The sequence below is a fragment of the Eurytemora carolleeae genome, unplaced genomic scaffold (assembly GCF_000591075.1).
Source record: "Eurytemora carolleeae unplaced genomic scaffold, Eaff_2.0 scaffold175, whole genome shotgun sequence".
Lineage (NCBI taxonomy): Eukaryota > Metazoa > Arthropoda > Copepoda > Calanoida > Temoridae > Eurytemora > Eurytemora carolleeae.
Window position 1 is genome coordinate 314885 of NW_019396338.1, and position 12848 is coordinate 327732.

The 12848-nt window shown below is 31.9% G+C and overlaps 1 protein-coding gene across 2 annotated transcripts; it reads left to right on the forward strand.

The window, feature by feature from the left end:
- The first annotated feature begins 5092 nt into the window (after positions 1-5092).
- On the forward strand, positions 5093-12297 carry LOC111701231 (zyxin). 2 transcript variants are annotated; one of them, XR_002765169.1, is made up of 8 exons: positions 5093-5183; positions 6642-6734; positions 7972-8070; positions 8354-8433; positions 9923-9971; positions 10855-10926; positions 11113-11569; positions 12103-12297. XR_002765169.1 is itself a non-coding variant. In XM_023472419.1 (7 exons), exons 4-7 carry the CDS (start codon positions 8369-8371, stop codon positions 11233-11235), a joined length of 309 nt encoding a protein of 102 aa, XP_023328187.1. In that variant the 5' UTR covers positions 5093-5183; positions 6642-6734; positions 7972-8070; positions 8354-8368; the 3' UTR covers positions 11236-12122. The 2 variants fall into 2 exon arrangements, 1 of the variants encoding a protein (XP_023328187.1); XM_023472419.1 differs by having other exon boundaries at positions 11113-12122.
- Positions 12298-12848: the final 551 nt, after the last annotated feature.

The following is a 12848-nucleotide window of genomic DNA, read 5'->3' on the forward strand; positions in this document are numbered from 1 at the left end:
TGAAGTACATATACTATGGGCACATTGCACAATGCACAACAGTTCAAAAATTTATGAAGAAAAAAAGGACGTAAATCATATTAAATTAGTTACATTTTCAATAAAATATTCAATTTATGTTTTTTTTTAAATAACAAAAATATCCAACCAACTTCTTTACGAGCCGTTTCATTGATACGCTTAAAAGTCTAATTTTTCAACCCCCCCCCCCACCCCCTTCTGTGTCAAATTGAAGGGACTGTAAAGGAAAAATGAAAGGTGGTAAAGGTTGAAACCTAAGCATTTCAGGAGTTGATTGAGACCTATGAGTTCTATCTGATGTTCCTGTCCCGAGAAATTGATATAAAACTGTGTCAAAATTATACCCTAACTTATAAATGTAAGATTTTGTATAAGATATCCTAGAAGACCCTGAAAAACTCAGGTTTTCTCCTATTCTTGTTTGAATTTATTAATTTTCAATTTTAATAGATGTAATTGAAAATATTATTTATATATCCAAAACTCCCTCCAATGGTTATGCAGTATTATTGTCACGTGTCTCCGCTGTATTGACCTGTATACTGCACTGCACTGCCATATGGATAGTGTTCTTGTCACGAGATACGGACGTATAAATAATATTATCAATTATATCTATAAAAATGAACATTTTAAATTCAAATAATAATAGGAGCAAACCTGAGTTTTTCAGGCTCCTCTGGGATATCGTCGTTTTCAGATTGGTTGTGTATTTGCTGCAAATGATCAGTTTAAAAATTTTAAACATTTTGTCTTGGAAGAAATATATATTTAAACATCTAAAATGTATATTTAAACTGAAAAAGTTGAAAATACTATATATATATATATAAGTTTTGGTATAATTTTGACACAGTTTTATATCAATTTCTCGAGACAGGAACATCAGATAGAACTCTTTTAGGTTTCAATCAACTCCTGAACTGCTCAGGTTTCAACCTATACCCCCTTTTATTTTTCCTTAACAGTCCCTTTATTGAGAATAATATTCTTTAAACCTAGAACAAGGAAGAGTGATGTGAAAAATTGGTTTTAATTATTTTAGTAATTAAAACGGAAAAGGGTGGGGGCAGAGATTTTACAATACGATTAAAATTTAAGAAAGATAATTTTGGCAGGGTTTCTAAGGCTTGTGTGGGGGGTCTGGTTCATTTATTTAAATTAAAATCTAAAATGAGAAAAGTGTAAACTGATTATAGGAGAAAGTTTTAATTGTAAACAAAGAATTCTATTTTTCAAAAGTAAAGGAAAATGTATTTTATAGCGTTTCTAAATTTAATTTAAAATCCGAATTAACGTTACAGGACCCAGGACCAGGTTCACGCAAGCCAATTAACGTAAACAAATGATTTTTATAAACATTCCTAAAGATTGTATAACATTTTCACAATTTCCGAGGAGATAGAAAAATAATTTGGACATCTGAGTAATATGTGTGCTAATATGAAACCACAGGCTATGTATTGTAAATATTTACAAAACAGACATTAGTGGTTCTCGACGAAACATCAAACAAGTGACCGCCCCCTCCCCTTTACTTATAACCCCCCCCCCTTAATTACTTACATCCACCCCCCCTCTCTAACTGGATTGATATGTGTAATTTTGACTTCAGAATCCCTGTAAAGACTTGCATAACTTTGCATAATAATGCAAGGGTAAAAAAAGGGATGGTTCCGGAATTAAGTCATTGTATGCCTACATGCTGTTAATTTAAATCTCAAAATCTATATTTATAAAAAAAGCGCCTCGTCATTTTTAATTTTACATTTATGTATTTTTAATTTTAAATTTCAGATTCCTTAACAGTCCCTTGACGAGTAAAACAGTAGTTGTTGTTTGACATTTGACGAAGGGTGAGGGAAGGGAGGGGGAGGGGGGAGCGGATGGTGCGTAAAAAAGGGTATAAATTTGGGGCCGCATACGGTTGAGGGGATAAAAACAAACATAATTTATAAAAAAACATCCTAAAATTACATGACTCAGAGTAACCCAAGGTGGGGCGCTCACACGCACAGTGCAAGCACGGATTCAACTTGGTTTCGTGAAACATCAAACATCCGCGCACAAACATTTATAAACATCAGACATGCGTGCATTGTGCAAACATTTATAAACATTAGACAAACCTGTAAATATTTGATATGCGCACAAACATTTCTATAATTTTAAAGCAAACCAAAGACCAAGGAAGGGTAAAGGGCAATTTTCATTTTAATCCTTTTGATTGTATTTTATAAAATTCTGTAAATGGAAATTAGAAGAATTTCTTTAAGAAAAAGCTATCTATAAGTACAATGCACATATTTTAAAGGTCACCCTGTAGGAAAATGGCAGAAATATAGGATATGAATACAAAGTTGTGGTTCCTGGTTTGAATATGAATAAACATATTAAAGTGTTTAAGTGTCTTGGAGTCACTCCAACATAGACGTAATAGAAGACGGAGGGGGAGAGGGGGGGGTAGGTGTATGTGATTGGAATTGTAGGGAGGAGGGCAGGAATAGAAGGAATCAAGGAGGGTAGGAATAGAAGAAATGGGGTGAGTAGGAATAAAAGAAATGGCGAGGGTAGGTATAGAAGGAATTAAGGAGGGTATGAATAGAAGAAATGGGGAGGGTAGGTATAGATGGAATTGAGGAAGGTAGAAATAGAAAGACTTGAGGAGGGTAGGAATGGCAGGTATTGAGGAAGGTAGAAAATAGAAGAAATTGAGGAGGGTAGGAATAGAAGAAATTGAGGAAGGTAGGAATGGCAGGAATTGAGGAAGGTAGACATAGAAGGAATTGAGGAAGGTAGGAATAGAAGGAATTAAGAAGGATAGAAATAAACGGAATTAAGGAGGGTAGGAATAGATGGAATTGAGAAGGGAAAAAATAGGAGGAATTAAGGAGGGTATGAATAGAAGGAATTCAGGAGGGCGGGAGTATGAAGGAATTAAGGAGGATAGGAATAAGCGGAAAAGAGGAGGATAGGAACAGAAGGNAAACCATTATTATGGCAAATTTCATCAATTCATCTTATTTGCTCTTGTTAAATATCATAAAAAGACTACAATTGGGGGTATTTAACTGCAAAACTGGAGCACACTTCTATATAATTTATATTGTTTAATTGTTTACTTGCAAACACTACCTTAATGTTTACGAGGACTAGTATTATAACTATTATTCCGGCTAATCTGTTTTATATATTCTAGCGGCCATGTTTGCCAGATTCGATCATCTTTTCATGTCGACGTTTTATAAAAACCAATTAAAATATTTTAACATTTTTGGGCAGATCTGTTCTAAATATTTAATCAATACACCGCTCTCATTCCTTATTCAAGTGTGTAGATTTATGGGCTTAAAGATAAAAATAATAGATAAAGATGTAAAAAAATCAAATAGATTGTAGTACAATAGATGGCAACGTAGAATTTTTACACTCTCAGTACAGTTGTATTCTGTCGTCACAAGTGTCAGTTCAGTTTTTGTGTCGGACAAAATTATTAATAATATTGATAATTTTAGAATAAAGTGCTTTTCTTACAGTGAAATAAGTGCAATTTTATGTGTTCTTTAGTTTCTGTTTTTACACTTCTTTATCTAATCTTGGAAAACATGTCAACTAATGTGAGAAAATTTCGCTTTCCTTGTTATATTTGACACTGGTGACGTCATGTATAATTGGTCCATTTCTCTGTTGCCACCTATTGTACTTGATAATCTATTTGAAAAAAATCAACTTTGGGAAATTGTTCGTCTGCATTTGAAACTTTTATTCCATTTGCTCAAAATAAACAGTTTTTAAATTATTTTCTTTATTGTTAAAACATATTTATTTTCATCATAAACTGAATAAATTTATGCACAAAAGGCCTTTTTTAAATATAAAAAAAGTTTTTTTTAAATTATAAAACTAATAATAATCGTATAATACAGTGACTTAATACCATTTGTAATTAAGTACTTTTGTCATTTTTGATTAGGGTTTAAATTCATTTCTATTCATTTTATTACATTTTGCTCTGATTGCAATAAAGCATGTCTGGTATTTTATTTAAATGAAGTTTAAGAAGTTTTTATTATTTAAATTGTTTAAGTTAAAATTGCTAAGAGTAGAATACAACTTGTTGTGTATAAGCGAACAAGAAGTATTCGAAATAAAAGTAAAGATGATCAGTGCGCGCACATATTTATACATGGATGTACGTTCCAGCAGCATCATATAAAACGCAAAGAAAAACATTTCTCCAGTGTGCGCGCTGAATGTTAAATGTGTAAATGTGCGTGGGAGGAACCATTAGTAGCGTGCTTCATGAATATGCGCGCTAAGCAGGTTTCAATACAACATGTTATTATTGTCAGGGGCGTATATAGTAAGGGTGGAGGCTTATTATTGAGGCTTAGATCTAACCCCCTCCTGGAATGTCAAAAAAGTCAAACTCGCCCCTACCTGGACAAATCCCTGTATACGCCCCTACCTGGACAAATCCCTGTATACGCCCCTACCTGGACAAATCCCTGTATACGCCCCTACCTGGACAAATCCCTGTATACGCCCCTATGGTCAAAATTTTGATTTTAAATGTTCTCCGTGCAGTGCTCAATTTTTAGCGGTGTTTAGTCCGCGTTCAGCGTTAAAAGCCGAGCATTGTTGGCTTAATTCAGGTGCTTCTAAGCTAACTGCCTTAACAGGGGTCATGCATCAAAGGTTCATTCAATAATAGGCTTAGTCACTTAGTGGGCGGGAGGTGGGCGGGGTGAGGGGAAAGGGGGGGTTACAAATGATGTTTTTGATGGGAGTAAAGGTGTGTTTTGAAGTAGCAAGCCCCAAAGGTTTACTTCATCAATTATAGCTTTTTAGAGCCAATAACCCCTATGAAACCATAAACCCATTAAAATTTAAAGCCTCCAAACCCCATGAATCCCGAAATTTCCTTTATCACCCAAAAACAACATGAAGCCCATGAACGTTCTAAAGACCCTCTAATCCCCTGAAGCCCCGAAATGCCTTGAAGCCCCCAAATCCACTGAAGCCCCTAGACGCCCTAAAGCCCCTGAAGCCCCTAAACCCCCCTTGAATCCTGTAATTTTTAGTGTCATGTCTGTGATGAAAAGCTGCGTGGGAGTTACTTCTTCTTCCAGAATAAACCCATCTGTGAGAAGGATTTCCAGGTTAAGCAAATACTTGTCAAATAATCAATATATCATCATCATAATCATCTGTGCCTCAAAAACAACCCAAAAATAGTGTTCTCAAGGTCTTATCTTGTTGTTTTTATTTCCAACTAACATCATAATAAAGTCAATTTATTTTGATTTAAAATCTAATTTGTTTTAAAACACAAGTCTCTTGCTTTTCTCACGCTAGTTAGGGGCCCCTGGGTTTTCAGTGAACGAAAACTTTCGCGAACAAATGCAGAATTTCCTGGGAATAAAGATGCGAAAATTCGCGAAAAAATGAGAATTTTTTTCGTAGAACTTATTTTCGCGAAATTTTCGTTTTTTTATGAACGGAATGCAAAAAATGCAATATTTTCGGCGAAACAACAATTCCCCATTTCGCTGGAAACCATAGTAACGGCGAAGATAGGAGTTTGGAGGTCTCAATGCCGGTTCAGTAATTCCATATACAATGAACTTCGTATTCACAGTGGGTTCATTTAACATTAATTTATTAACTTATTAATTTATATATATTTATAAATAAATAAAACTAATAATACAGTGAAACCCTTAATAACGAATACATCGAAAGAATTCATCAAATGTCGTATTCTTCACTTTCTGATAATGGAATGTTGCAGATATTAAGTTTTTTTTAATTAAATGATTATATGGAACTCTTTATAACTGTTCCCGCATATTGATGGATATTTATTTATTTTCGCAAATACTGAAATTTACGCAATAAAGTATAAAACTCATTGAAAAATTGTCAAGACGACATTTGATAAATTCTTCCGATGTATTCGTTATTAAGGGTTTCACTGTAGTAGTTTGCATGTTTATATTTGTTTGTACGCCCAATCATAATTGCACATCCCTTTAGCCAATTTGCCTCAAATTTTGATTGGTGAACTCGGTAAAACCATGAATTCTTAAAAGTCTGCGGAGATTCTTTAGAAATATCCTTTTTTTAAGAAATCGTAAATTTTTAAATTCTAAATTCGAACATAGCTGTAGTTAAAGGACTTTATTAGGTTGAAGTGATTTATCTGAGTTGACTTCAAAAAGACGTTTTCAGGCAGTTCCTAGGTAGTCAGGCAGTAGGCTTAGGGCTTTGACTTTTTTACATTTCATCTTTTAGAAAAATCACATAATTTGTGGATCCAATTATGGTTCGATTAAAATCGCAACAAAAGTTAAAACTTGAGACTACAGTTACGTTTGAGTTATGACCTGAAAATGGATTTCTACAATTATTGAAAAGTGAAATTTCTCAAAAAGGGCTTTAAAGATGTCTTTTTAGAATGCACATCTTCTATAACCCTACCATACATGCCTGAATTTATAGAACAAAAATGTCAAGTCAAAAAACCTGAAATTGCATGCTATTAGAGCACAGTGCTTTGGGCATGGATAGTTTAGTTTGCAGACCGATAGTTTTATATCTTTATATTTTTGTATCAGAACACCCAGCAAAGCTGCTCTGAGTGTGGAGAGGTTATTGAAGGAACATACTATTCACTCAATAACAAGGTCTACTGTGAGAAGGATTACAAGGTAAAATCATTTCAAAATTTATTCCTTAAAGATGTTTTCACAAATTTCACCTTAGAAAGTTTAAACTTGATAATTTTGAAAATATTTGCATGTCTGGAAAGACCTGGAAAAATGTCTTAAAACCTGTGTCACAAATAATTTTTTTGTAAAATCGTTAAAGCTGAAAAAAGACAGGGAAATATTAATATTTTTAAAGGGAGTGTTCGTGAAAAATGAAAGGGGGTATAGGCTTGCAGCGAAAAATAAGCGCTTTTGATTGCTACTTATATTACTTTTATCTGTTGCGTCTATAATGAGAAAATTGTTAAAAACGACTAATACCGAAGAACGTAGTGTCCATACAAATTCAGAAAGATGCAACATTCAACTCAAATCGTAAACAAATCAATTTAATTCCAAACAAATCATTCAGATATTACAAACAATAGTCATCGATTATTTTTCGACGCATTCGTAAATAGTTGATATTTCATAATATTTTGTATTTTTCATGATCTGAGAGTTACTTTTGAAATCATTTATTCCTGTTTCGAGGATTTTTGATAATGAAGACGACATTTTCACATTTTCCAGGAATGTTTGAAAATCCAGTGCCAGCGAAAATTATTTTTTTTTTAAATCAAAAATATTATGAAATATTAACTATATACGAAGCGTCGAAAAATAATCGATGACTACTGTTTGTAATATCTGAATGATTTGTTTGGAATTAAATTGATTTGTTTACGATCCGAGTAGAATGTTGCATCTTTCCGAATTTGTATGGACGCTGCGTTCTTCGGTGTGAGTCGTTTTTAACAAATTTCTCCTTATAGACGCAATAGATAGAAGTAAGATTAGTAGCGATCAAAAGCGCTTATTTTTCACCGTAACCCTATACCCTCTTTAATTTTTCGTGAACACTCTCTTTAAGCCCCAACCTTTCTCTCCCTTAAAGTTACAAATAATCTTCAAATTTTAAAAAGTGAGCTGGCCTCAGAAAATCTAGCCTCTTGCACATAAAGCATACATAGAACCTGAATACTATAAGAATGCCTTGTTAGTGCCCCTTCCTCCTTATGATGCACGCTCCTACAGAAAATATTAGCTTAGATTTGACAAAAACTCTTCTTCCACTGAAAATAGAAAATTGCGCTGTGGTTCTAAAATGTGTAAATGAATCTACCAGAATTTTCAACTTTCAAGGGGGGAGGGGGATACCTTCCACCCCCTGTAAATAATCTGTGTTTTAATCCAGGCCTACACTGATGAATGCGGGTCCTGTGGAGAACCTATTGCTGGAAAAGTAATTAAAATTACAGGAGCTGCCTTTCATCCACACTGCTTCAACTGCCAGGTTTTTATTATGATAATTACTAGCTCAAGTACTTGGCGTTGCACGCGTAATTAAAAAAAATTGGAATTTTCAAAAAAAATTGGAATTTTAAAACAAACAAATTAAGGTTAAAAAAATAAAAGAATTTAGATTTTAAATTTTTTTTTTCTAGCCTATAAAACCCCTGGGGTACCCATGGGTTTCGTCAACTAATTTAACCCATTCGGTCCATAAATAAATGTATATTATTTTTTTTATCATTATTCTTATTATTATTATTATTATTTTATTATATTATTAAAAGGAGTGTAACTCTAATATGGTTGGACTACCCTTCTCTACTGATCAAGAAAACACTGTTTATTGTCCAGAAGATTTTACAAGGTAACAAAATCATTCTTAAATTGTTATAAATTTCTAAAATTATAGTTTGCACTTTAAATATGCAAAAAAATGCAACACATAAACGGATGAAAGATAAGTTTTTCTTGCCTTTTTCTTACCTTACCTATTATTTCCGATGCAAAAGTTTAAGAAACTTGTTGTCCCTGGCTCATGTCCTAATAATATACAAATGGCAGTCAAATGTAAACAGATTATTTTTATAACTTCAGCAAATTCTGAACTGTGCTACGAATTAGTCAAAGTGCCATGAAAGTTGATGTAAACTAATTAAATTTGATATCCTATAACGTTTTAAAACGTGTCTAAAATCTTTAATTCATTAAAAGTGCAATTTAATTTTAATTTAGTTATTTTTGTAAATGCATAACATCTAAAATGTTTTTAAAAAAATTCTTGAACTGCACAATATATAATTTTATGAACAAAAGACATTTAGGTTATTTAAGAAATTTTTTTTAACTTTCCGACCAAATTACAATTGTCTATGCCGGTGTCACTTCTAAGATATATGAGGAACTTTTAATTGTTCAATTAGTTCAGCAATCAGATTCTTATCTAGACTTGCCCAGCTTTAGACAAGTATCTTTATTTTTTATCTCAGACAAGGGTCCAGTTTAGTTTACTCAACTTTAGATCATATACCAGAACTATGCGTTTTAATTTCTATACCAGAGCTATATAATGTTGATACCAGATTTCTCGTATTGTGGAAAAGAACTATAGATCTTAATACCAGAACTCTAATACTTGTAACAGACTTTACTGATCTTTAAAATTTTTATGCTATAACTTTAATATTTTGATATGTGTATGGTTCTTTATATTGAGACATATAGTATATGAACAAAATAAAGACAACTATAAACTTCAATTTTGATTTATACCAAGCTTTCAAACAGCTTGCATACACATTAAAATGGAAACAAAGAGAAGCTTTCCATTAAATACTCTTTTAAAGTTTAGTAGTTTGAAAAAGGCTTGTTAGAAATCTAAACCGAAAAAGAAATGACATCCTCAATGTATTGATATAAACGCCGACCACTGTGTATTTATATACTAGCCTTTATTTATTGTACCAAAACTCTTTCATTTTGTATTCATATAATACTCTGAACCCCCCTGGACTTATATTTAATCCCAGGGTTTTAGGGTGCTTCGCGTCCATCTTCTCTTTCAAGTAAGTGGCTCTATCTGTGAGCATCTTCTCTTTGTACAACAAAAACAATAACAAGAAAAGTTCGCGGATTTTATAATATTTTTTGCGCATTTTTAAAATTTAACAAAAATCCAAAATTTTTCTAAATTTGAGCATTCATAAACCTTCCCTGGTCTCATATGAGGTCACATAAAAAATTTGGGCAAGATTGGTTCAGCCGTTTTGTCGTTTATTAGATACAAACGGACAGAAAAACATACAAATAGACAGGTAAAGCATACATTTAGATTCATGTTTTTATATATTCTCCAGGAAGTTTGCTGCTCTCTGTACAGTCTGTAAGAACCCTATAGTTCCTAAGGTGGGTGTTAAAAATCAGTTGATTAGTTGATTTATTCAGGAATTTGAAAAGCGCTATTGTGATTTATTGATTATTTGATTGATTATCTGATTAACCAATTGATTGATTGATCAATTAATTAATTTATTGATTTGTCAGTTGATTGTTGATTATTTAATTAATTGATTAATTTGTCCGTTGGCTGGTGATCGATTGGTTGATTGATCTTTCAATGGGGTGGTGATTCATTGATTAACTAATTGACTGATCAATGGGTTGATGAAAGATCGTTTGATCGATCGATTATTGAGATGGTGATCGATCGATTATTTGATTGATAAGTGAGTAAGTGATCGATTGATTAACAATAAATAAGCAGTATTATCGTTATGAACAAATGAAATATTAAATTAATTGGAAAAAACTGATTTTTATTAAAATTAATTGGTCACTTCAATTAATCTATAGTTCGTGGTTATCTAATGATTGATCAATTATTTTTAATGAAATTCCTAGCAACAGCCACGTGTGGGATGAGCTTGACTGCAAAGTCATCATCCGAAGGTTTTTTTTTCTGCATTTGATATTGATAGATAGATATCCTTATCTTTAATTAAAATCTCAACCAATAAGATAGACCTATAGGATCCTTTAAAGAAAATTGTTAAACCATTTACTACTCCCCAATTGGCAAAATTGGCCGTGCTGTGAAGGATGGCTGTTTTTGAGAGTGCAATTTCAATCCTGCTTTAGTTAATTTTACAATAGTTTTAGATTCGTATAATTTAAAATGAAATTAAAAAAGTATAAAATATAAATTCTGATCAAATGTTTTATAGTGTTAATTTTATCTAATGTTAATTTCTAATCCATTTGATACAAATATTATTGATTTGTTAAATAGGAGGGTCATACAACAGCACCCAGAATAAGAGCTCTTGATAAGGATTTCCATCCTGCCTGCTTTAAGTGTGAGGTAAAAAAAATCATTATAAATACTTTTAAAACATTCTTATTAAAAAAATATGATCCTCTTTTCGTACTGTTTTTATATAATCAATGTCAACTTTAGTAATTTTTTAATCAGAAATATGAAACTTTTGTGATTTTTCATATTCCAAATATTTTTTTTTCTAAACTAATTGCCTTTTTATTTGATAAGGATTGCCATCTAGTGTTGGATTCTCGAATTAAAGGGAAGGAATGTTGGCCGATCAGAAGTCACGTGCTCTGCTACACGTGCTATAGACGTAGGCAGAGTGAAAGCGAAGAAGAAAGCGATTAATAGATTCTATTAGTGAATTAAAAAGGGACTGTACACGTCATTTAAAAAGAGTGGTTTGATTAAAAAACTGAACCTTTAAAACCTCTCGTTGAGGTTGAGAAGCAATCGGGAGATTTGTTTGTTTTTTATTTAAACGTTTAGAGTTATTCCTTTTATCGCTTCTGCTTCATTTATCCTATAGTAGACAAAGATCTAAAGGAAATTGTTGCGGATCCGTTTAGAGAGTTATTTAAGATTACGTGAACAGTCCCAACAATAACATTTTAATTATTCAAACAGAATTGTATTATTATAAATGCATTAACAGTTGGTTTATAAACCTAAACAAATGTTGGTATAGTTACATTGAACAGAACTTACCTTTAAAAAATCAATTATTAAAAAGACAAACTTTACCTTGGAACTTTTCCTTTCGCAATTCAGATAACATAATCTTAATAATTTATTTTTCTTGTCTTAATTTTTCTTTAATGATATTTTATATATTCTTACTTTAAATCCAGTGGACGAAAAAATGGATGCGCAATAGTTTTCATTTTAACAGCGGTCGAAACTCTTGTGTGGGGTAGCGTTAATCTTGAATGCTTAATCTCGATAGCCAATGTTGGCACTTTAAAATTTAAAGATAAATCCTTGATCCCTCTATTAAAGTTCTCACTGCAGGGTACCATCACCACAGTATATCGAAACGGAATCAGTTAATCCTCAGGTCTACGTATAAGCTGGAGATCAAGGCTTAATCCCGAGATCGAAATCTCAAAAGTTCTGACTTCAGATCTAATGAATGCCGCGCATTTTAAGTTTTTATTTGACAACCTTTGTATAGTCATTAACACGTTTTCTCTAACAATGAAACTAAACCTTTAGAATAAATTCTAATCACTTTATTACTGTAGACATATTTTATAATTATTATTATTATGAAATTTATTAATTTATTAATTTTAGAGTTTATTAATACCAAAAGAATATGTTATCCTGAAAGCAGCATTGTGAACCACAGAGAAAATGAATTTATTTCAATGTTTTCTTTTTCTATTTTTATGATTTAAAAACGAAAAAATTTAAATTATACCTTTGTAAACAAATTCGTTTAAAAAGTATAAAAGATTGGCAAGCCCATTTTGTGCATTTTTTGCAAAACTGCAATTTTTATTGAAATGATTTTTTGGACTGTCTTAACTGTTTGTAAAGCTCTGTGGGCGTTTTCCCATAGTTTTCAAATCAAACTAGAAAATTAAAATGTAAAATTCTCATAAAAATTGTTTTGTTTGTCCATGGCTGCGTTGCGTATATACAATACTCATACTTTGAAAAGTTCTGTCAAATTGTTAATAATATATGATATTTTAAGATAAGTTAAATTAACAATTTTTGCACTAAAATAAAATTGAAAAAAAACTCTATTATTTGTAGGGTTGATCTTGCACTAGAAACCATTTCACGAAGCAAACCTAAAATGTTCAATCAACTACCTTTTAATAAATCCGCGTTTTTATTATTTACAACTACTTTACAGGGAAGTTAAGGGAACTTAACTTTACCAAGGAGGTTTCCGAATTGGTCGAGGGCACCTGTGGTTAAGTAAAGTTTTTAATCTTTATAAAAAGTAG

Bases quoted from the DNA above. Each gene is read 5' to 3' on its own strand.
- LOC111701231 (XM_023472419.1), top strand. From the start codon at position 8,369: ATGGTTGGACTACCCTTCTCTACTGATCAAGAAAACACTGTTTATTGT. The intron at 8,434-9,922 runs GTAACAAAATCA...TATATTCTCCAG, and splicing joins TGTCCAGAAGATTTTACAAG to GAAGTTTGCTGCTCTCTGTA. The intron at 9,972-10,854 runs GTGGGTGTTAAA...TTTGTTAAATAG, and splicing joins AGAACCCTATAGTTCCTAAG to GAGGGTCATACAACAGCACC.